Genomic DNA, 25346 nt, shown 5'->3' on the forward strand with positions numbered 1-25346 from the left:
GGATGCGGTGAGCCGAGATCGTGCCATTGCACTCCAGCCTGGGTAACAAGAGCAAAACTCCGTCTCAAAAAAAAGAAATATTTTTCACTTCTGTTTTTGCACCAGTAAAACTTAAGAGTACCATATTTGGTCAAAGAAAGATGTATTATTTTAGTAGACTATCTAAATATTAAAGAAACAGGAAAATAAATGAAGAATCAAAGACCAAATAAAGCTCAAATTAGATTAATTAAATGAGGTTATTTAAAAACCTATGCTGAGTCAGTCCAATGCAGGTACTTTTATCCTGCCTTTTTTGGGAGAGGTGGGGAGAGAGAGATAGAGGGATGAGGTAATAAATAGGAATGTGTGGTATCAAAGTCAAGCTGATAGCTTTAGAAGACAATGTTATTGGAATATTGAACTTCCTTACCTGTTAACAAAGGTAAATATTTCTGATCCTTAATAGGGCAAGCACACTTAAGAAGGAGTCAAGCTATAAAGGAGTAAGTTTATTATCAGTGTACTGAATGTACTAAAAGTACATCGATACTATACACGATAATGACTCTTTGGTATAAAATTAAGACTATCAACAGAAGGACATATTTGAGTAAATTAGAATTTCATAGGAAGATGTCATGCTAATTTTCTAAATAAAAGCAATATAATACCACTCAAGAGGAAATTAATTGTATTCCCAAATAATTTGGTTTTAAATATTGCTACCGTTCTGTACACTTGTGTGTTAGTGACATTCCAGTCCTGTGCATTTCCTGTTGACATTTTTGAAGTTGCCATAGCTCCTGAGAGTGGATACAGTGGTTTGGTTTCTTTCTGCCTGAAGGATTTCACAAAGTGCCAGTGAGTTCTCTGCAAAATAAGAGTTCTTTCTTATTGTATTAAATACTAAATGATTTATCTATCTATAATATTTGGATCCTCCCATTCCCTACTTCTTTAAAAGGCAGCTTAATTTTCTGAATGGATTTAGGTAGTGGTTAATTTGAAAGGGGCAGGTATAGAAGCCACTTACAATTGGCAGTTGTATGTCAGTTTTTGAGCTCTGTTTCCCAAGAACTCCTGAAGTACTACCTTGCTCTGATTGATTTCTTTGTTGCAGTTCCAATTTTCCCCATGATTTTTGGATACCTTTACCTGTCAAACCTTGGTAGGATGTAATCCTGAGAATCCCCCACTTCACTTTTTCAGACCTCGAACTTCCACCTATCTTCTTTGATTGCTGCAAACTCAGTTTGAGGGAAAGACTACAAACAATCTTCAGTACCAGAAGCTTGGCCAAAAAAAAGTGAAGATTACAGGTGGTAAAATCCCCAGTGATGTGACCCGCTTTCTTGGGTTTTTTAAAACTATGGAGGGAAGCTAAAAGGGAGTTTTAAAAGTACTTCCCTTCAGAATATTATGATTATGAATAATATTAATAGGTAATTCAAATGAAAATAATTAAGAAGGGACTATAATACCTTCCTCTAATTTGTTTTACAACTTAATGATTCTCACATGATTCATTTTAATTATGTTAACTAAGAAAAATTGAGAAATACATAAGGATAATAAATGTTTTTGTGGTTGCATTGGCAAGAGTATTAAAATACAAGTCATCTAACTCCCCAGTACAGGACTCTCTCCACTAGAACTTGCTGTTAGTACCCACTATTTTCAGGAACACCCTCTGACTAGACAACATTATGTCCTTACATCAATGTAGTGTTCACATTCTGTGCCTAATTATGACTGTTAGAGAAAACTGTGCACTAGCACAGTACATACTGTATTTTAGTGTTTCAGGAATTATTTCATAAAGTTGATATGTAGAGTAAAAGTAAACATTTGTGCTTTTCCAATAATGTCATTTTTAACTATATCATTTTGATATGAAAGAAGTGAAGTAGAATAGCAGAGCCAAGTCAGAGTGAACTAATATGACCACATGTTCATCTCAGGGAGTTTAGTTAGATGGATTGAGATGCTATTTATATGTAATATTCATTTGGATAAATATATATTGAAGAAGTGACCTTGGAAAGTGTTTCAATGTGCACGTTTTTTAAAATTAGAAAAATGTTTTATAAACACAGACTGAGAATTCTTTTCTGAGTGAATGTTAATAATTGGAATAGGTTTCTATTAAGGAATGTTTAATACATATGTTTAATCTTATAATGTAGCACTGTACTATATAAGCTTAAATATCTACTATTTCTGCATTTTTTCCATTTATAAACCTGAGATATTTTTGCACACATGTAATGAGACTGTCTGGGCTTTTTAAAACAATCTTTTTAGGTTTTTAAGTAACACTGTGAACCCGTCTGGTCCTGGGCATTTTTTGGTGGGTAGGCTATTAATTACTGCCTCAACTTCAGACCTTGTTATTGGTCTATTCAGGAATTCAGCTTCTTCCTGGTTTAGTCTTGGAAGGGTGTGAGAGTCCAGGAATTTATCCATTTCTTCTAGATTTACTGGTTTATGTGCATAGAGGTTTTTGTAGTAATCTCTGATGGTAGTTTGTATTTCTGTGGGATTGGTGGTGATATCTGCTTTATTATTTTTTATTCCATCTATTTTAATCTTTTCTCTTTTTTATTAGTCTGGCTCGCAGTTGATCTATTTTGTTGATCTTTTCAAAAAACTAGGTCTGGGATTTCTTAATTTTTTGTGTGTCTATCTCCTTCAGTTCTGCTTTGATCTTAGTTATTTCTTGCCTTCTGCTAGCTTTTGAATTTGTTTGATCTTGCTCCTCTAGTGTTTTTAATCTTGATGTTAGAGTGTCAATTTTATATCTTTCCTTGCTTCTCATGTGGGCATTTAGTGCGGTAAGTTTCCCTCTACACACTGCTTTAAATGTGTCCCAGAGATTCTGGTACGCTGTGTTTTCATTCTCATTAGTTTCTAAGAACATATTTATTTCTGTCTTCATTTTATTATTTATCCAGTAGTCATTCAGGAGCACATTATTCAGTTTTTATATAGTTGTGTGGTTTTGAGTGAGTTTCTTAATCCTGAGTTCTAATTTGATTGCACTGTGGTCTGAGAGACTGTTAGTTATGATTTCTTTTCTTTTGCATTTGCTGAGGAGTGTTTTATTTCCAATTATGTGCCCAATTTTAGAGTAAGTGCATAGTGGTGCTGTGAAGAATGTATATTCCTTGGATTTGGGGTGGAGAGTTCTGTAGATGTCTATTAGGTCCTCTTGGTCCACATCTGAGTTCAGGTCTTGGATATCCTTGTTAATTTTCTGTCTCTTTGATCTGTCTAGTATTGACAGTTAAGGTCTCCCACTATTATTCTGTGGGAGTCTAAATCTCTTTGTAGGTCATTAAGAACTTGCTTTATGTTATCTGGGTGCTCCTGTATTGGGTGCGTATATATTTCAGATAGTTCGTTCTTCTTGTTGCATTAATCCTTTTACCATTACATAATGCCTTTCTTTTTCTCTTTTGATCTTTGTTGGTTTAAAGTCTGTTTTATCAGAGACTAGGATTGCAACTCCTGCTTTTTTTTTTTTTTTTTTTTTTGCTCTCCATTTGCTTGGTAAATTTTCCTCCATCCCTTTATTTTGAGCCTATGTGTGTCCTTGCACATGACATGGGTTTCCTAAATACAGCACACCGATGGATCTTGACTTTTTATCCAGTTTGCCAGTCTCTGTCTTTTGATTGGGGCATTTAGCTCATTTTCATTTAAGGTTAATATTATTATGTGTGAATTTGATCCTGCCATTTGATGCTAGCTGATTGTTTTGCCCATTTGTTGATGCAGTTTCTTCATGGTTGATGGTCTTTACAGTTTGGTATGTTTTTGTGGTGGCTGGTACTGGTTGTTCTTTCCATGTTTAGGGCATCCTTCAGGAGCTCTTGTAGGGTGGACCTGGTGGTGATGAAATCTCTCAGCAGTTGCTTGTCTGTAAAGGATTTTATTTCTCCTTCAATTATGAAGCTTAGTTTGGCTGGATATGAAATTCTGGTTTGAAAATTCTTTTCTTTTAGGATGTTGAATATTGGCCCCCACTCTCTTCTGGCTTGTCGGGTTTCTGCTGAGTGATCCGCTGTGAGTCTGATGGGCTTCCCTTTGTGGGTAACCGGACCTTTCTCTCTAGCTGCCCTTAGCATTTTTTCCTTCATTTCAACCATGATGAATCTGATGATTATGTGCCTTGGGGTTGCTCTTCTTGAAGAATACCTTTGTGGTGTTCTCTGTATTTCCTGTATTTCAATGTTGGCCTGCTTTGCTAGGCTGTGAAAGTTCTCCTGAAGACTGTTTTCCAGGTTGGTTTCATTCTCCCTATCACTTTCAGTTTTTTAATAGTTCTGTGAAGGATATCTTTGGTAGTCTGACAGGAATACTATTGAATATCTAAATATATTAAAATGTTTATTGACTATCTAAATATATTAAAATATACTGCTTTGGGCAGTATGGACATTTTAATGATACTGATTCTTGCTATCCATGAGCATGGGATATTTTTCCATTTGTTTATGTCAGCTCTGCTTTCTTTGAGCAGTGTTTTATAATTCTCATTGTAGAGATTTTTTTTTACCTCCCTGGTTAATTGTTTTCCTAGGCATTCTTTTCTTTTTGTGGTAATTGTAAATGAGATTGCATTCCTGATATGGCTCTCAGCTTGGCTGCTGTTGGTGTATTGGAATATTTGTGAATTTTGTATGCTATTTTTGTATTCTGAAACTTTACCAAAGTTGTTTATCATCTGAAGGAGCTTTTGGGCTGAGACTATGGGGTTTTCTAGACATAGAATCATGTCATCTGCAAAGAGTGATAGTTTGACTTCCTCTGTAACTATTTGGATGTACTTTATTTTTTTCTCTTGCCTGGTTACTCTGGCCAGAATTCTTAATACTAGGTTGAATAAGAGTAGTGAGAGAGGGCATCCTTGTCTCGTTCCTGTTTTCAAGATGAATGCTTCCAGCTTTTGCCCATTCTGCATGAGGTTAGTTGTGAGAGTACCTCATTGCTAATTATAAATAGACAACAAAGGACCATCAGACTTCTGGGCAGAGCCTCAAACATGAAAGCCAGAAAGTGAAACAAAGAAAAGTCTCAAAAGGAAACAGAAGCAATGCAGCAAACTGAAGAAAACTTCAAAAACATACTAGAATTGATATCCTCAAAGAAATATAAACTGTATTAATGGGACAAGAAAAGGGACAATTAAAAAAGGCCTTTTGGAGAATAAGAAGGAATTTTTGGTAGTTAGAATATGATAGCCAAAGTTAAAACTTTAATAGGATGGAAGATAATGAAAGAACAGAAAGTTAAAAGTGGTAAAATGATAGAAAAAGGATAAGAAAGTTAGAAGATTTCTTGAAGAAATTCTTCATTTAAAATAATAGAAAGATATTCCAGACAGAAACGGAAAATGGACAGAAAAGCATTATTCTCCCCATGGGAAAAATTCTGGAAACTAAAGAAATCAGTTTCCAAGGCAAGTACTCACCAAGGACCCAGCACAGAGAATGACAAAAAATTAACATGATGATACATTGTGGTCAGATTGAAGAATCCCAAGTGAAAAGTGAAAAAATTTCTTTCAGAAAAAGTTTCTGAAATAGAGGGAAGGTTGGGGGAGCCACCATAATATCACACAAAGAAATATAAATGAGAATGTCATTGATTTCTCATCAGCATCACTGGAAGTTAGGAAACAATGGAATGTTGTCCTAATTTTCTGCTGAATATTTTTCAAATCTGTGATTTTCTATTCAGCCAAACTGTCCAGTCTGAGATAAAATAATAACATGTTCAGACATCCAGAGTCTCAAGTTTACTTCCTATGCACAGGAAATTTCTGGACGATTTGCTCCAAGGAGTAAACCAAGAAGGAAGAAAACTTCAGAACCAAGGTATAGGAAAATTGACATGAAAGAGAGATGAGGACAGTTCCTGAAGTGATGGAGAAGGGAAGTCTCATGATGACAGCTGTGTAGTCAAGCCTGAGCATAAACCAGACTAGAGCAGGGGGATGGAGAACTTCCGGAAGGCTACCTCCTGGAAAAGAGATGATTTGGAAAGATTATCTACTATGTCTGAAGGTGTTGGGAGAAGAATTACCTCTCTGTCCAAGACGGAAGAAGAGCAAATATAGTACCCAGAAAAGAATGAAAGGAGAAAAGGAGACAGTTTTTAATTCCAGAGACAACAAAGTTATATAAGAAAGAAATGTAATCATAGCATTATATGTGGCTCACAGTGACCAACAATGTAAATGCTAAATATAATTTAATAAAAAGTGCTGATTTAACTATATTGGGAGGATTAAGAGAAGAGTATGTAGGTATGTAGGATGGTAAATTCTTATTAGCTACCTACCCCAACATTTATTTTGCCTTCTAAGTAACAGAACTATGAATATATCTGGGGGATAATCTTTAAACGATGACACCTTCTAGCTGCATATGCAGCTAAATATGGCCATGTATCTAAGTTTAGTAGAAGTATTCAGTGGTACTTTAAGGAGATTGACTTAAAAGGGATGGAGTAGGCCATTATTATTTTGCTGCTGACCTGGAATGGGAATGTAATGGTTGAAGCTTTCACCACCATATGGACTATGAGAATAAAGTACGGATACCAAAGATGGTAGACCAAAGGTGTAGGAAGGATATGAGGCTCTGATAACATATGATACTAGCACTGGACTGGTTACCAATGCATTTGTTTTATGTGAGATTATATGTATATTTATGCCATCATATTCAGGTCTCAGTTATGTTGCAGAACTAGATCTTAACTGATATATATCACTAAGTAACATATAAAATTAAATATTAGGAAATAGTGTAAATATGTTATTTAGTAATATGGAAATAAGTAGGAGAAATGGGAAAAACATTAAAAGTTGCCTTTGACAGTGAGAATTGGGGTAGAGGCACACGGTTACTGTTTTTTTTTTTAAATAACCCTTTTAGTGTTTGTTATGGTTGGATGTGGTTTGTCTTCACTAAAACTCATGATGAAATTTGGTCCTCAGTAAAGCAGTGTTGGGAGATAGGGCCTAGTCAGAGGTGTTTTGGTTGTAGGGGCAGATTCCTCATGAATAGATTAATCTCCTCCATTGTGAGTGAATGGAATTTTTGCTCTGGCAAGAATGGATTAGTTCCCAACATAGCTGGTTGTTAAAACACAAGGAGAGGTACATGGCCACCTGCTTTCAACCCATTATCCTTATATTTTGGCCTGCTAATCGAGAGTACCCTCCAAATCACTTGACTTTTCTTTTCTCAGAGTTTTAGGTCTCCGGAGATGTCCCCAGATGCCCCACATTAAAGATGCATCCTTTCTTTTCTTTGCTTCCCACCCCCCCAGAAACTATGAAGTGTTTACCAGAGAACTAATTCACATTGTCATGGCTGGAAATATTCTCTGATGCCCAACTCCCCTAATCTATAGATTGAGTTGGTTTAAGGTCTACTTTGTCTTATAAGCATTGTTGTTCCGACTGTTAGTGACTCTGTTCTTGATTCAGGTGAACAGCAACCATGCTGCCATAAAAACCAACTAAGTGGGAGCTTATTCTTCTGCTGCATTGTGCAGTGACTGGTCTCTCACCCAAGACTTTCATGCAAGAAGCAGCACCTTCCTTTTTATCAGGAAATTTCTAGTGCTTCCTGTTATTCACAGCTGAATGTAATGCCTCAGTTCATTTTCAATTGTTTGATTATATGTGATAAAAAAAAATGTGTTTTCTTGGTAACCAATATTTCTGTACATTTATCTTAGAAATAGATTAATAACTTTATAGCAACTACACACTAACAAATCTAATTGTCTTTTTAATTAATTAAGCTATATTAGAATATCCCATTGTCATGATATATTAGATCTAGTTTATAATGTTACGATGTTACTTTTGGGACATTGGATAGCGTTACCAAGAAGATAAAATGTCAGGCATCTTTTTCCTCATGTAAATTTTACTTTGCATGCATATATACTTAACAGTTTTAATTTTGATCCTCATTTTTCATTCATTCATTATACCAAAAGTTAACTCATGTTCTTCTGAATGACTTCTTACCAAAAGCCCCACACAAAAAAAGAGTTGGCTTCCTTGATTTTCTCTGTTGCTTCCTCTCTCACCATGTGATCCCTTTGCACATGCCCCCTTCCACTTTCTGCCATAAGTGGAAGCAGCATGAGGCTCTCACTGGATGCAGCATCCAGTCTTGAATTTTCCAGCCACCAGAATCATGAGCAAAATAAACTTTCCTTTCCTTATAAATTGCCCAGCCTCAGATATTCTTTTATAACAACACAAAATGGACTAAGGCAGTAATATTTGACATTTTAAATTTGAACATGTATTACTTTAAATGAATTATATTGTGATCAATATTTATGTATATATATTCATTGTAAACAGTTGAACAATACAAAAAGAATCTAGTTCTGCCTCTCTTCAGTATTCTTTACTTTTCCCCCTTGCCCATAAATTCTACTCTTCTTCCAGGATTGGTGTCCAAGATTTGGTCTCTTCATATTTTTTCTGTACATTCTTATAGCATTTATAAGAGGCTTAGTTTCTTCTACTCATTTTCATTAAAAGTAAGTACATTTAAACATTAATTTAAAAATAATACATATGAAGGAATACTTAAGGGATATTTGTTTTTATTTTTAGAATTTATGATATAGGCATGCAGTTAAAAAGTCAACAAAATGAATTTCAGAAAGTAAAGAAGCAACTGAGTCATTTGCAAGATGAATTAAAAATTAAATATAGACAATCAGACATCTTCAGGTAAGATTAAATAACTGAAAATTATAAAGATGAAAAATATATGTTTAATATTAATTTTGTAAATAGCCAAACACATTTTAGTCATATGATTTCTATATCTGGTGTGATTGAGAAAAGTGAAACAGCATTACATTATCTTTTCTCTTGTTTAAACCATTATCACAATGAATAATTTTACTAATTAAATTTAAATTAAGCATATGCCTTGTTCTAATAGTATGCTGTTATTGTTCTTATTTTATGGTGACATTTAGAATGAAAGCACGGTAACTAATTTCCCTCTTCACCAATATTTCTTGGTCTATTTGATCCCCTGAGTGATAGCCCAGTGACAAGAAAAGCAACAGAATAGGAAAACTTCCTATATAATATTAGCATACTCCTTAAATTCAGAAATCTCCAGTGTAAAGCATGTTAATTCTGCTTTTATATAATCTTTGGAGGATTTATAATACCTAAAGATAAAATTCAGTGTTCTAAAGAATCTAGGAAGTTCTTTTTCTTTCCTAAAACGTAAATTGAATATATTGAGAATGTTTATGAGAAAGAATAATTTCTTTTTTTTTTATTTTTTTTGAGAAAAAATAATTTCTTTTTAAATTGAATAACTTTTAGCTCTTAGAAAAGGGAAGCAAATAAATTAATTCAACATGGCAAATGACATAGGTTCAAGATGACCAAAAAAATATGCTGGGTGAGTATTTTGAATGTTAGATTTTTGTTTTTTATCTAATAATTATTAGGAATATTCTCAAAAACATTCTGTAGACTAATAATTTTTAATGCATTATCTGATAACCTATTGGACCATCTACCTTTTATAAATGCCTTGCACATAACTGATGCTCAATACGTAAGTTTTGAATGAATGCATGAATGAAGTCCACTCACAAAACAAGGTAAAAAACAAGATAAAATTTTTTTTTATCATCAGAAATTCCCTTAATCCTTTCCTAGAAATCTGATATTGAACCAACAGGATAATGCTATCCAAGTGATCCCAACTTTTGTATTTTAATCAGAACTATCAGTATTCATTTTTGGCTTCTGTAATAGCTTTGACTCAAGTCTACTGCAAAAGTCCCATCTGTTTTATCCACTAATGCCATCATGGATGGTAAGTTTGACCTTTAAAGGCTGGACTGGGACTAGATCAGATAATTACTGCTGCTTCAGGATATGATACTGATAAAGTTGATCCTCATTATTTTCATTTTTGCATGTTATCTTCAGTATTTTAAAATTTTGAAGAAATGTAGACATACATATGGAAGTGTTATTTTTATTCTATATTCTAATTTTGTCATCATTTTGAGTTATACTTTTAACAGATTATTTTGTTCACATGTTTTTATAGATCTGTGATTTTTGCTCATTTTTAGTTAAAAGATCACAAATTAGTCTGGGATCTGACTAATCTAAAAATAGTACATATTAAAACAATTTTGGAAGTAACTAGTCAACTAGATAGTACAAATTACAGTTTATAATAATGAATAGAAATAATTATTGACTTTATTTATACTCTCACTAGTAGATATAATATATTCCATAGAAAAAAGGCATACTATTAAAAATAAAATCAAACCAAATTTGTAGAGTACAGTGACTTTGGTGCATTACTAGACGTTGATTTTAAGCTAGATTATTGATTATTTTAAAAATATTAGGGCATAAAACTTAGTGATTGCTCTGGATAAAGAAAAGAAGCTTATAATCTTCTTTCTTGAAGAGGTACAGGATTCATGGGCCAAATGTGGGATGAAAAAAAAAAAAAGAGGTAAGGGAAAGAAACATGAGCTTTCTACTCAGATGTGTCATCTTTATTTATGGAGCCCAAAAGGAAGATTCAGTGGATCAGTGAACTATGTTTTGGAGTTTTTATAAATTCTTCTCTCATTTGATTAATTACAATTGGGCAGAATCACTAGCCTCCAGCAAAGTATGCTTTCGTGTTCAGTATTTTCCCTGACATCATTTCCAGCCCGTGTCTTGCAAGGGCTCCACACATTAGTTGGCACATTGGTTGGCTCAGCACATCTGCTACTCAGAATAAAGAGTCTTTTAAAAATGCAAATTAATTGTAGAAGGCCTATAAAATAGACATTAAAAACCTGAATGAAATACATACACTTCATAAAGTTGTGTATAAGTTCAGTATTCCAAATCAGACCATATTTGAAATATTCTAGTAGTATTTACTTTTAGAGGATTCATATTGTGAAACTTTCATAAATTATTTGAAATATAGAGTACTTATCCTTTAAATTTTATTTGTAAAGCTAGACTTTTTCATCTCTCAGATTTTCAATGTCAACTTCAAAAATTTCTCTTGCAGCTCTCTCACTTTCACTTCACTTCTTCAGCCTAATTAAGGATGCTAGTAAATTTTCCCAGCCATATTTTGGCTTTACTTTGTTTTCTATCCTTGATCCCATAGTTTATTACCCCATACCTTTTTAAAAACATCCTCATCGGGATATAATTTGCATATCATGAAATTCACCTATCATAAGGAGACAATTTAGTTATTTTTAATAAACCTGCAGAGTTGTGCCACCAATATTAGCTATTAGATTGGCAACCACATCCAATATTAGAATACTTGACTGATTCCAAAAAAGACTTTCCAGTTCCTCATACCATCTTCAGTCTCTGTCCTGACCTCCAGTTCTAGGCAACTAACCTTTCTCTTTCTATAGATTTACCCTTTTCTGGACATTTCAGATATATAGAATCAAACAATATGTGGTCTTTATATCTGGCTTTTACTAGTTATATTTTTTGAGGTTCATTCATGTTGTGGCATTTATCCATATTTTTGATCCTTTTTCTTGCTGAATAGGATTCCATTGTATGGCTTTATCACATTTTATTTATCCATTTACCAGTTGATGGATATTTGGATTATTTCCACTTGTTGGTAATTATGAATAATGCTACTATAAACATCCATATACCAGTCTTTGTGTTTTTAATTCTTTGGAGTAGATACCCAAGTGTGGAATCACTAGATCATATGATTAATCTATATTTAATTTTTTTAACTGCCAACCTGTTTTCCAAAGTGGCTGTACATTTTACATTCCCATGCCATGAATGAGGCTTCTAGTTTCTCCCTTTTCTTGTCAACATTTACTATTATTGTCTGTCTGTTTTATTGTAGTCATTCTAGTGGATGTAAAATAGCATCTCCTTGTGGCTTTATGTTTCTGAAATTACTAATGATGTTGAGCATCTTTTCATTTGCTTGTTAATCATTTGTATATCTTATTAGTGACACATATTTTGCCCATTTTTAATCGGTTTGTTTTCTTATTATGTGATTGTAAGAGTTATTTCTATATTCTGGGTATAAGTCCTTTATATGCAATGTGGTTTTCAAATATTTTCTCCCAGTGGCTTATCTTTTATTATTATTATTATTATTATTATTATTATTGTACTTTAAGTTCTGGGGTACATGTGCAGAACATGCAGGTTTCTTACATAGGTATACACATGCTATGGTGGTTGGCAGCATCCATCAACCCATCATCTACATTAGGTATTTCTTCTAATGCTATCCCCCCCAACCCCCCACCCTGCAACAATCCCCACTGTGTGATGTTTCCCTCCCTGTGTCCATGTGTTCTCCTAACTCCCTCTTATGAGTGAGAACATGCAGTGTTTGGTTTTCTGTTCATGGGTTAGTTTGCTGAGAATGATGGTTTCCAGCTTCATCCATGCCCCTGCAAAGGGCATGAACTCATCCTTTCTTATGGCTGCATAGTATTTCATTGTATATATGTGCCACATTTTCTTTATCCAGTCTATCATTGAGGGGCATTTGTGTTGGTTCCAAGTCTTTGCTATTGTGAATAGTGCTGCAATAAACATATGTGTGCATGTGTCTTTATAACAGAATGATTTATAATTCTCTGGGCACATACCCAGTAATAGGATTGCTGGGTCAAATAGTATTTCTAGTTCTAGATCCCTGAGGAATGGCCACTTTCAGGTACACTGATCAAATGTAGATTTGATGTTTTTGCATAATCTCATATTTCTTGGAGGATTTGTTTATTTCTTTTCACTTTTTAAAATCTTGTCTTCTTGTTTTATTTGATTGAGTTAGTCTTCAATCTCTGATATCCTTTCTTCTGCTTGATTGATTTGGGTATTGAAACTTGTATATGCATCACGACGTTCTTGTGCTGTGTTTTTCAGCCCCATCAGGTCATTTGTGTTCTTCTCTAAACTCGTTATTCTAGTTAGCATTTCATCTAACCATTAATCAAGTTTCTTAGCTTCCTTGCATTGGGTTAGAACATGCTCCTTCAGCTCAGAGAAGTTTGTTATTACCCACCTTCTGAAGCCTGTTTCTGTCAATTCATCAGACTCATTCTCCATCCAGTTTTGTTCCCTTGCTGGTGAGGAGCTGTGATCCCTTAAAGGAGAAGAGGCATTCTGGTTTTTGGAGTTTTCAGTCTTTTAACGCTAATTTCTTCCCATCTTCATGGATTTATCTTCCTTTGGTCTTTGAGGTCAGTGACCTTTGGATGGGGTCTTTGTTGACGTTGAAACTGTTTCTTTTTGTTTCTCAGTTTTCCTTCTAACAGTCAGGCCCCTTTACTACAGGTCTGCTTGGAATTTGCTGGAGGTCCACTGCAGACCCTGCTTGCCTAGGAATCACCATCAGAGACTGCTGAACAGAAAAGATTGCTGCCGGCCAGGCGCAGTGGCTCATGCCTGTAATCCCAGCATTTTGGGAGGCTGACACAGGTGGATCACCTGAGGTTGGGGGTTCAAGACCAGCCTGGCCAACATGGTGAAACCCCATCTCTATTAAAAAAAAAAAAAGATTGCTGCCTATTCCTTTCTCTGGTAGCTTCGTCCCAGAGGGGTACCCGCCAGATGCCAGCCAGAACTCTCCTGTATGAGGTGTCTGTCAGCCCCTACTGGGAGGTGTCTCCCAGGCAGGCTACACAGTGCTAAGAAGCCACTTGAGGAGGAAGTATGTCCCTTATCAGAGCTCAAATGCTGTGTTGAGAAATCCACTGCTCTCTTCAGAGCTGTCAGGCAGGGACATTTAGATCTGCTGAAATTGTACCCACTACTGCCCCTTTTCCTAGGTGTTCTGTCCCAGGAAGGTGGGGGCTTTATTTATAAGTTTCTGACAGGCTGCTGCCTTTTTTCAGAGATGCGCTTCCCAGCAAGGACATCTAGTGAGACAGTGCCTGCAGCTGCTGAGCTTTGTTGGGCTTTGTTCAGTTTGAATTTCCCAGCAGCTTTGCTTATACTGTGGGGTTGAAACTGCCTACTTGAGCCTCTGCAATGGTGGATGCCCCTTTCCCAACCAAGCTCGAACGACCCAGGTCCAGCTCAGACTGTTGTGCTGGCTGTGAGAATTTCAAGTCAGTGGATCTTAGCTTGCTGGTCTCTGTGGGTGTGGGAACTGCCAAACCAGACCACTTGGCTCCCTGGCTTCAGCCCCTTTTCCAGGGGAGTGAATGGTTCTGTCTCGCTGGTGTTCCAGGCACCACTGGGGTATGAAAAACTACTGCAGCTAGCTCAGTTTCTGCCCAAATGGCCGCCCAGTTTTGTGCTGGAAACCCAGGGCCCTGGTGATTGTGTAGGTACTGGAAGGAATCTCCTGGTCTGTGGGTAGTAAAGACCATGGGAATAGTGCAATATCTCGGCCAGCGTGCAGGAAACAGTCTCTAATGGCTTCTCTTGGCTAAGAGAGGGAGTTCCCTAGCACCTTGCACTTCCCAGGTGAGGTGATTCCCCACCCTGCTTCAACTCACCCTCCTTGGGCTGCACCCACTGTCCAACCATTCCCAGTGAGATGAACCAGGTACCTCAGTTGGAAATGTGGAAATCACCTGACTTCTGTGTCCATCTGGCTGGCAGCTGCACACAGAGCTGTTCCTATATAGCCATCTTGCCCGGGCTTACTTTTATATTCTTAACAATGTCTTTTGAAAAGTTGTTATTTTTGAGGAAATACAACTTATCTGTTTTATAGATTGTGCTTTTGCTTATGTATATAAGAACTCTGTCTAAGCCTGTTACAAGGATTTTCTCTTGTATTTCCTTAGAGTTTTATAGTTTTAGCTCTTACTTAGATCTGTGATCTATTTCTGCTAACTTTTGTGTATGATATGAAGTAAGGATCTAAATTCATCCTATTTCACATGGATATTCAATCATTCCAGCACTGTTTGTTAGAGACCGTTTTTTCCCTTATTGAATTACCTTAACATCTTTGCCTAAAATTAATTCACCATAAATGTAAAAGATTATTTTTGGATATTCTGTTCTGTTCTGTTAATCTAGATGTCTTATGTAAGTCCCACTCTCTTAAAAACTATAGTTTTTATTAAATGTTAAAATCAAGAAGTATAAGTCCTCTACCTTTCTTCTTTGTTTTCAAAATCAGTTTTGCTCTTCTGGACCCTCCATAATGAATTTTACGATCAGTTGTGAATTTCTGCAAAGTAGCCTGCTGGGATTTTGATAGGTATAGTATTGAATCTATAGATCAATTTGGGGACAATTTTTCCTTTAAAATTTTTGCATCTTTCAGTTCATGAATGTGTTATATTTTTCCATGGAGATCTTTAGTCCTCTCAAAAATGTTTTGTTTTCTTGAATTTCTTTTATTAAATTTATTTCTAAATGTTCTATTCCTGTTATGTTATTATGAATAGGACTGTTAATTTTATTTTGGAGATTGGTCATTGTTAATTACAGAAATAAAATTGATTTTTGCATATGGATCATGTATCATGTATCCTGTGACTTTGATTAATTTGTTTAATTCGTGTGTGTGTGTGTGTGTGTGTGTGTGTGTGTGTGTGTGTATCTTCTTTAGGATTTTTTACATAGAGGAGTTTACCAACGTTCCAAGTCCTTTTATCCCTACTTATTGAGTTGTATTTACCCTTAAATCCTTTGGGTTTCATACGTACTTCCAGGTTGTTAAACATTAATTCCCTTGTGAGGAATCCTCAATATTCTGCTTAGGCTCCTTGGTACTGTTCATCTCTTAGCAACTGTTTGTCTCCTTTGAGGGATTTTTTTTTTTTTAGTTTCAATCCCTTAAATGTTTGTGTTTTCCAGTGTCCTAGCACTTCTCACTTTTCCATTTCTTCAGTTGAGAAGGGGAACATATTTTATTTACTCGTTTATTCAGTATTTGTTAAGTACATATTATGCAGTAGGCACTGTGCTACATACTAAAGAGACTGTGATGAGCAAGACAGATATAGATATAACCTCTGCCTTATATATCTTAGTCTACTCAGGGATATAAATATTGACACAATAGTCATACTCTCATAGCTTCAGTCATCACTTTTGTGCTGCTAACTCTCAAATCTATATCTGTACTTGATTATTAAGGTAATTAAAACCATAATATCTGAAGTAATAAAAATCATTGAGATAACAAAAAACACGGTTATTAGAGCTGTCGAATGTTATGAAGCAAAAGCACTACATCAGTCACTTCGAATTGTTTTATGTATTATTACTCCAGATTTTTCACTGCCTGTCCAACCATGCTATGTGGGGCAAATGCTGTATAAGACTCTAAGATTCTGATTTAGAATTTAAGACTAAATTGCTCTGGCCTAATTTTCTTCACTAAATGTTTACTGTTGAATATATATATATATATATATATATATATATATATATATATAATTAGAATAAATATGTATGAAGGTAGTTAGCTATAAAGTAATGGCAAAATGGAACTGTGTTAGAGTGACCATACACTTCAGTCTACCTGAGTTATTCCTAGTTTGTATGTTGTCTCAGCATAACATGAATACCAACTTCTTTTGGTTTCAAAATTTGTCTCCGATTAGTAGATTATATGGTCACTCTAAAACTGTTTTTGAAGAAATGTTTATTATGCTTACTGTTTTTTAAAATCTTACTTATTTTTTTACTTTGCAGTCAAAGATTGTCAGAGTACAAATATTTCTGGAATAAGACTCTTTCATTACTTACTTTTACTAAAAGGGAGCTAATCCATATTAAAAATGAAGTGTATGATAATTACCAAAACTGGACTTCACTGAAAGGAGAAATTTTTCTGCAAATTAAATCTATGAGTGAAACAGCCTTGACAGGTTTGTTACATATATTTAGAATATAATTGTCCCTTTTTGGTAAACGATACATCGTAAGTAATGAAATAACAATATTTCATTTTATTTGATGGAAATTAGGAATAATTTCATTATCAGTTGGTAGAGTAGATGACCATTAAGATCTATTTCAGTTCTGAAATTTAATTATTATAGGTTTATATAAGATAAGCCATGATACATCTATCTTGAACTGTGGCCAGAAGTCTGTTTGTTACTGTTAAAGGTACTAATTTGTTTTAAAAACTTCTCTTAATGTCTAAGTAGCTCATATCTCATATTAGGTAAGCCTTCTTATAGATAGCAACTATAAATTCTAGAAAAAATAGCTACTTAAAGACAGTAGTGACCCAAACCAAACACATAATGGAGGGAGTATCAAAAATTAAAAGAAGGCATATAAAGTGAAGGATGCCAATTTCAAAAGGCTACATACTGTATTATTCCAACTACATGACATTTTGGAAAAGACAAAACTATGGAACAGTAAAATGATCAGTGGTTGCCAGGAGTTCCAGGCAGAGGATAGATGGGCAGAGCAAAGAACATTTTTAGGGCAGTGAAACTATTCTTTATAATACTACAATAGTGGAGACATGTCATTATATATTTGCCAAAATTCATAGAATGTACAACACCAAGAATGAACCCTAATGTAAACTATGAGTTTTGGGTAGTAATAAAATGTTGATTCATCAGTTGTAAGAAAGTACTACTCCAGTGCAGGATGCCTATAGTGGGGGACGTTGTGGATGTGTGGAGAAGGGGCGATATGGGAACTGTCCATACTTCTGCTCAATTTTCCTGTGAACCTAAAACTGCTCTAAAAAATAGTCCATTAACTTTTTTTTATGTTGAAAGAAAGGCATGGCAGTGAGTGAATTTTTTCTTTTTAAGGATATTGGACTGAGGGAAGGGTACAGTTTGCTCCATGCAAGAAAGCTAAAAATTTGATCAAAATTTGTAGACTAGAGGATAGAGAACAAGGCAACCTCAGCCTCTGAGAAGTAAGGGGATATCCCAAAAAAGTGAAAGCCAGAGAAAGAGAGCTCAAATTTTGCATATAAACTCTTTACACATCTCAAGCTTATTCCTGAAATGCATATGCTCAAGGAACACGCTAAGTAGTCCATCTAAAACTAAAGTAATTGATATCTTAGCTGTCACCTACCCTATGGGAAACAGATTTAATACGTTAAGTTTAGCCAGCTTAACTCCTTGTGAAGACAAAACAAGAGAAAAATGAATACTCTTTGGAAGAACGTAACAAGGATTCAGAGTCTTTATAACCTAACACCAGAGTCTTTATAACCTAACACCTGCAATGCTCAGTATACAATCCAAAATTACTTATATCCAAAAGAATAGAGACCAGTTAACTCAGACAATATAATTAGCTGACCAGGGTTTCAAATTAGTGATCATAACAGTGCTCAAGGATATAAAGGAAAATATACTAGTAACAAATGAAAGAAAATCTGAGTAAGCAACTATTAAAAAATGAGAAATTCAAGAATAGAAAAATACAGTGTCTGAAATAAAATTTCACTAGATGGACTTTTATAGCATATTTCATTACAGAAAAAAGTCAGTGAATTTTAAGATAAATCAATAAAAATTGTTAGATTTGAAGAAGAGAGATAAGCATTGGGAAAAAAAATTAATGGAGCCCCAGCATCCTCGGGAGGGAATAAAATGCACCGTAAGTGACAAATATGAGTAAATATAAAAGCCCCTTTTCCTTTAAATTAAAAAATCACATGCTTATTTAGAGCAAGAATTATTATATTGTGGAGTTTATGAAGTATGTCAATATAACATGACAACTAGAGCCTAAAGGATGAAGACAGGGATAAGTGGATTCATTTGGTTGCACTATATTTGTATTTTATGTGACATGGTAGAATATTTATTTTATTTAAACCAGTAAGGTGGGGAGTTGGGGAGAGATAGCATGGGGGGAAATGCCAGATGTAGGTGATGGGGATGAAGGCAGCAAATCACACCGCCATGTGTGTACCTGTGCAACAATCTTGCATGTCCTTCACATGTACCCCAAAACCTAAAATGCAATAAAAAAAAGAACGTATAGTACAATTTCTAACCACCAAAAAATTAAATACAAAAACATGTAGCTAAAAAGCTAATCCACAGTTTAAAAGATAACTCTTTAAAAAGTATTCAGACAATCCAAAAGATGGCATTCTAAACATCACGTAAGATCTATTGAGTAATCAAATCAGTATAGTGCTGGCATATGGATCAGCAAAGATGAATGGAACAAGATAGCCTGGTAAATAACCCTAATTATATAGTCCACCGACTTTTGACAAAAGCACCAAAACAATCCAATGGGAAAAAGAGTGTTTCAACAAATTGTGCTGGACCAACTGAATACACATGTAGAAAAATATACCTCAAGTTCTACCTCACACCGTACATGAAAATTAATTTAGGACAAATCATAAACATAAACACAAAGGATAAAATTATAAAACTACTAGAAGAAACATAGCAAAATATGTTCATGATGTGATTGTAAATGAAGATGTCCTGGATAGGACATAGGAGTAAGAACTATAAAAGAATAAAAATTGAAAATTGATGAATTAGAATATCAGAATTAAAACATCTGTTCATCAGAAGCTATCAGTAAGAAAATGAATAGTTAAGTTACAGAGAAAATATTTACAAAATATGTGACCAAGAACTGTTGCCTCAGTTACATAAAGAATGTTGCTCACACCTATAATCCCAGAACTTTGGGAGGCCCAGGTGGGTGGATCACTCGAGGTCAGGAGTTCAAGATCAGCCTGACCAACATGCAGAAACCCCATCGCTACTGAAAATACAAAAAATAAGCCAGGCATGGTCATGCATGCCTGTAATCCCAGCTACTTGGGAGGCTGAGGCAGGAGAATCGCTCGAACCTGGAAGGCAAAGGTTGCGGTGAGCCAAGATCATGCTGCTGCACTCCAGCCTAGGCAACAAGAGTGAAACTCTGCCTCAAAAAAAAAAAAAAAGAAAAAGAAAAAGAAAGAAAGAATGCCTGCAAGTCAATAATAAAAGGATTCATTCAAAAATGACCAAAAGATCTGAACAGACACTACACAGGAAGATACATAAATGGCCAATCAAGACACAAAATGTGCTCAACATTATTGGCCCATCTGATTGGCTAAAATGAACCAGTTTGGTGGTAGCAGATGTTACTGAGGAAGTAGAGCACTGGAATTCTTATGCAAATTGTTGAGAATGTAAAATGCTACAGCCACTTAAAAGATTTCACAGTTTCTCATTAAACTAAATATACATCTATCCAAAGATCCTGAAATTCTACCCTTTGGTATTTACCCAAGAAACATGAAAACATATGTCTACAAAATACTTACATGAGAATATTCAGCAACTTTATTCAGTCTTAATTCAAAATATCCTAAAACTGCAAAAAGCTCAGGAATGCATCAGTAGTAGAATGGGTTCTCTTATAAATAAATAAATAAATAAAATAAAAATAAAAATAAAAAATTGAATATATTCAGTGGAATATATAATGAACTGCAGATAATGTAGTAGTATAGATAATCTTCAAAAAATATCATGCTACTTGAAAATAGCCTTACACAAATAATACATGTTGTATTATTTCATTTATATGAAGTTCTAGAAACAGGCAAAACTAATCTACAGTGGGGAAGAGACAGAACAGTGGTTACCTCAGAGAGTAGGATTGGCTGGAAAAGCACAAAGGTACTTTCTTTGATGATAGTAATTCTTTATGTTTTGATAGGGGTTTGCATTACACAGATGGATACATTTGTCAAACCTTATCTATTGGTGCACTTGAGATTTGTATATTTCTGTAGGTAAATTTTACTCAAAAATAAGAAATATTTGCAAATGTTGAACTCTAATCATCTGTATGATGAAAGAAGTATATCTATTTCTGCAACTTACCTTGATATTCATAAGATGGATTGATGGATGTATAAAGTTTGATAGATATATAGTTATGTGATTAAGCAAATAAAATATTAATTGTAGAATCTAAGTAGTATGTATATTTGTGTCCAGTGCACAATTATTTTAACTTTTCTGTGTTTTAAAACTTTCATAGATAAATGTTGGGGAAAAAAATCATGTTGAACGATGAAACTTCAATTTCACTTATTAACAATTTTGTTATATAATGTGTGCCTTCAGAAATGCATTTTATATGACAATATGCTTTTAAATTTGGAATTTAACTTTAATAGTTAAATTTAGGCAAATGGAGGAATATTATAACAAACATGTAAAAAGTGTATCTGTATTAGGCTGCACGTGATGGCTCATGCCTAGCACTGTGGGAGGCTGAGAAGAGTCAGTAGCTTGAGCTCAAGAGTTCATAGGGCAACATAGCAAAACCCTGTCTCTACTAAAAATACAAAAATTAGCCAGGTGTAGTGGTGCACACCTGTAACTTCAGCTGCTTGGGAGTCTGAGGCGTGAGCATTGAAACCTATATTATTAAATGGAGCAGGCACTGACAGTGTGTTGGTCATATTCTTTGGACCTTTAGTTTACTTCTGACTTCTAACTTCCAGTATCTGCATATCTGTGCCAGAGAAATCTTGCTTCTGGCAATTAATAATATAGATACATTTTACATAATTATATTTCATTTTGTAAATATACTATATCTTATGCATCATTTTCATTATTTGAACATTCATATATGTCTTTTGTGGATATTTTTGTTATTTTTGGTAAATACCTAAGAGTGGAATGAATGGCTGAATTGTATAGTAGGGTATATTCAATGTTTTAAGAAACTACCCAAGAGTTTTCCAAAGTGGTTGTTCCTTTCATATATATATATTTTTTGAGATGGGGTCTCCCTCTGTTGTCCAGGCTGGAGTGCAGTGGTATTATCTCAGCTCACTGCAACCTCCGCCTTCTGGGTTCAAGCAATTCTCCTGCCTCAGCCTCCCAAGTAGCTGGGACTACAGGCACACCACACCTAGCTAATTTTTTGTATTTTAGTAGAGATGGGATTTCACTATGTTAGCCAGGATAGTGTCGATCTCCTGACCTCATGATCTGCCCACCTCAGCCTCCCAAAATGCTGGGATTATAGGTGTGAGCCACTGCACCCGGCCTCCTTTCACATTTTTACCAGGAGTGTATGAGAGCTCTAGTTGCTGCACATCTTTGCCAACACTTAGTATTGTCAGTCTCTTTATTATTTGTAATGGGGTATTCATATAAAAACTATGAATGCACATGTTAAATAGTCATCTTGATAATTTTCTCACTTTTGAGTGTCTTGTCACATCTTATTATAGAATATTTACCTCATAATATCAATGATTGTGAATTCAATCATATAGGAATTGGAGAGAAATCAACTCTGTTTTTGCTTTCATTTGTGTTGCATTATTAATATTTTCTATAATCCATGTTTTCTTTTTTAGGAAACTTTTAAGCCAACTGTCCATTTTAAGACTGTTAACCACATAGCTGGGAACAGTTATATTAGTTATGTAATGCAGTATATCACAATCATAGAAAAATAACAAACAAGGAGACAATGACACCCCTTTCATGTAGAGGAAAACCCTCCTCCCTCAGAAAACTTCACTCACTTTATTCTCCCTGAATGTGACCTGTGGCCATGACTGTACAGTATGTGGAAAAAGGGTGACTCTTCAGGTTCATGCAGGTAAAATTGGCTAAGAGTCTCCCAAACAAGTAGCTATGCCTTCTTGTAATTGAAAGTCTCAGTTCAAATGTCACCTCCTCGAAAAATCTTTACTGACCACATTGTCTTCCTTTATAGTCCTTCTCTATCCTGATTTTCTGTTTCTTTCTTTTTTTTTTGAGATGGAGTCTCACTCTGTTGCCTAGGCTGGAGCGCTGTTGCCCAGGCAAGAGTGTAGTGACACGATCTCGGCTCACTGCAACCTCTGCCTCTCGGACTCAAGCAATTCTCCTGCCTTAGCCTCCTGAGTAGCTGGGACTACAGGTGTGCATTACCACACCGGCTAATTTTTGTATTTTTAGTAGAGACAGGTTTTACCATACTGGCCAGACTGGTCTCAAACTCCTGACCTCATGATCCACCTGCCTCAGCCTCCCAAAGTACTGGGATTACAGGCATGAGCCACCATGCCCGGTCTGTTTCATTTTTAATAATATCTAATACTATCAGAAATATTCATTTATTGATTTATGTGTTTACTGCCAGTCTCCTCCTACTGGTTGTAATGTCAGTGAAAACCGGAATTTTGATTGTTTTGCTGAATGCTATATTACTAGTGTTTTAAGAGTATTGAACCTGTCACGTAGAAGGTGCTCAGTGAAATTTGTAGAATTGAAATGGAAGTAAAAGTACATCCACATTTTCATAATGAGGTTCCTGATTATATTTATATGAGGTTTTGGGACCTCTGAGTACTTTCTAAGGTTTCTTACATGTTCTTAATATTTACATAGTCTGTAATCTGGAAAGAGAAGACAGGCTTTATTCATGAACTACACTTGCCTGAAAACCAAGAGCAAATTTAATGTGGGGCTAATGTCAGTAGTACAATTCTGAATTGGATTTTAAAAATCAGTTTGAAAGTTTTTTACTGAATTTATAAGAGGAAAATATAAAAACTTAATAATTCTTTTTTTCCCCAAATTCAAAAGGCTTTTAGGATTTTTGCAATCATAAACATAAAACAGGCTGGGCATGGTGGCTCACGCCTGTAATCCTAGCACTTTGGGAGGCCGAGGCAGGTGGATCACGAGGTCAAGAGATCGAGACCATCCTGGTCAACATGGTGAAACCCTGTCTCTACTAAAAATACAAAAAATTAGCTGGGCATGGTGGTGCATGCCTGTAATCCCAGCTACTCAGGAGGCTGAGGCAGGAGAATTGCCTGAACCCGGGAGGCGGAGGTTGCGGTGAGCCGAGATCGCGCCATTGCACTCCAGCCTGGGTAACAAGAGCGAAACTCCGTCTCAAAAAAAAAACAAAAAACATAAAACAACCTCAATATAAAAACAGAAAATAGAAAATACAGAAAAGGGGCAAAAAGAAGGAAAATTGACACCAATCATCTGTAATATTATGACATAGAGGTAACTGCTGTTAACATTTTGATATAGAACTTTCTAAACTTTTTTCTATGCATATATATACATATATATATATACACTTAAGATATATCATGAAAATATAGTCATGCCAATTAACTATGTTGATAGAGCCAGGCGTGGTGGCTCACGCCTGTAATCCCAGCACTTTGGGAGGCCGAGGCGGGTGGATCACGAGGTCAAGAGATCGAGACCATCCTGGTCAGCATGGTGAAACCCAGTCTCTACTAAAAATACAAAAAATCAGCTGGGCATGGTGGTGCGTGGCTGGAATCCCAGCTACTCAGGAGGCTGAGGCAGGAGAATTGCCTGAACCCAGGAGGTGGAGGTTGCGGTGAGCCGAGATCACGCCATTGCACTCCAGCCTGGGTAACAAGAGTGAAACTCCGTCTCAAAAAAAAAAAAAAAAAAACTATGTTGACAGTATTTTATTATAGGCATGTGTCTTATTTAACTAATTTTCTATTCATGGACATTTAGGTTGATCATAGTTTTGCTATTGTAAATAAGGATTCACTGAACATTTTTATACATGCGTCTGTATGATTTTATCCCATTTTTTTCTTTAACATAGTTAATTCCCAGAAGTAGAATTGCAGAATCAAAGTATATGCCCATTTTTCTTTTCATTTGCAAGTGTTACATTTTATATTTTATCTAATACAAAGAAATAGGAGTTTTCAACGTTTGACTTTTATATTTACCATTATAGTATGTCACTTTTGCCTTAGAAGCAGAAGGACCTTGTTTAGAAGTTACACAGTGGTGATGACAGAAACTCAAAGGTGAAAATGCACACACAAGGACAGTATATTCAATTCCCAAGCAAGAGCTTGGTGAACACAGCAGATGGGTTGTGTCAAACTGAAGCTAAGTTATTATAAGACCTTTTTTCTCTTTTTAAAAAACTTTCTTCTTAGTGCTATTGGAACAATCGAATTTCCAGGGCACACACATCCCCCCCAGATGCCTAGCAGAATAAGAAAGCAAGATATGTTAGCTATAACTATTCTTTTTTATTCTAAAGTCCATGTTTCTTCTATCACATTAATTTCTCGTTTCTGTTGCAGAATGGTTCATTGTAATGGGTTTATAGCTTTTCTCCTAGAGGAAGTAACAAAAAGTCTTTTCACATGTGGTTTTTAAAAAATCTACATAAGTAGACGAGAAAAATATGCTCAACTGATTTTTGATAAGGACACACAGGCAATTCAGTGAAAGAATAGCCTTTTCAACAAATGATGCTGGAACAATCGGATATCCTTAGGAAAAGAAAAAGAGAAAGAACCTTGTCCTAAAGCGCACACATTTTACAA

The 25346-nt window shown here is 35.2% G+C and overlaps 1 protein-coding gene across 1 annotated transcript in view; it reads left to right on the plus strand.

Annotated features, from left to right (window-relative positions):
• LEKR1 (leucine, glutamate and lysine rich 1) overlaps positions 1 to 25346 on the plus strand; it is a 213035-nt gene that overhangs the window by 62073 nt on the left and 125616 nt on the right. Inside the window, exons 4-5 of the mRNA XM_010335744.2 lie at positions 8642 to 8761; positions 16712 to 16887. Coding sequence (XP_010334046.2) covers positions 8642 to 8761; positions 16712 to 16887 — 296 coding nt within the window. The remainder of the gene's footprint in view (positions 1 to 8641; positions 8762 to 16711; positions 16888 to 25346) is intronic.

The sequence above is a fragment of the Saimiri boliviensis genome, chromosome 9 (assembly GCF_048565385.1).
Source record: "Saimiri boliviensis isolate mSaiBol1 chromosome 9, mSaiBol1.pri, whole genome shotgun sequence".
NCBI classification, from domain to species: domain Eukaryota; kingdom Metazoa; phylum Chordata; class Mammalia; order Primates; family Cebidae; genus Saimiri; species Saimiri boliviensis.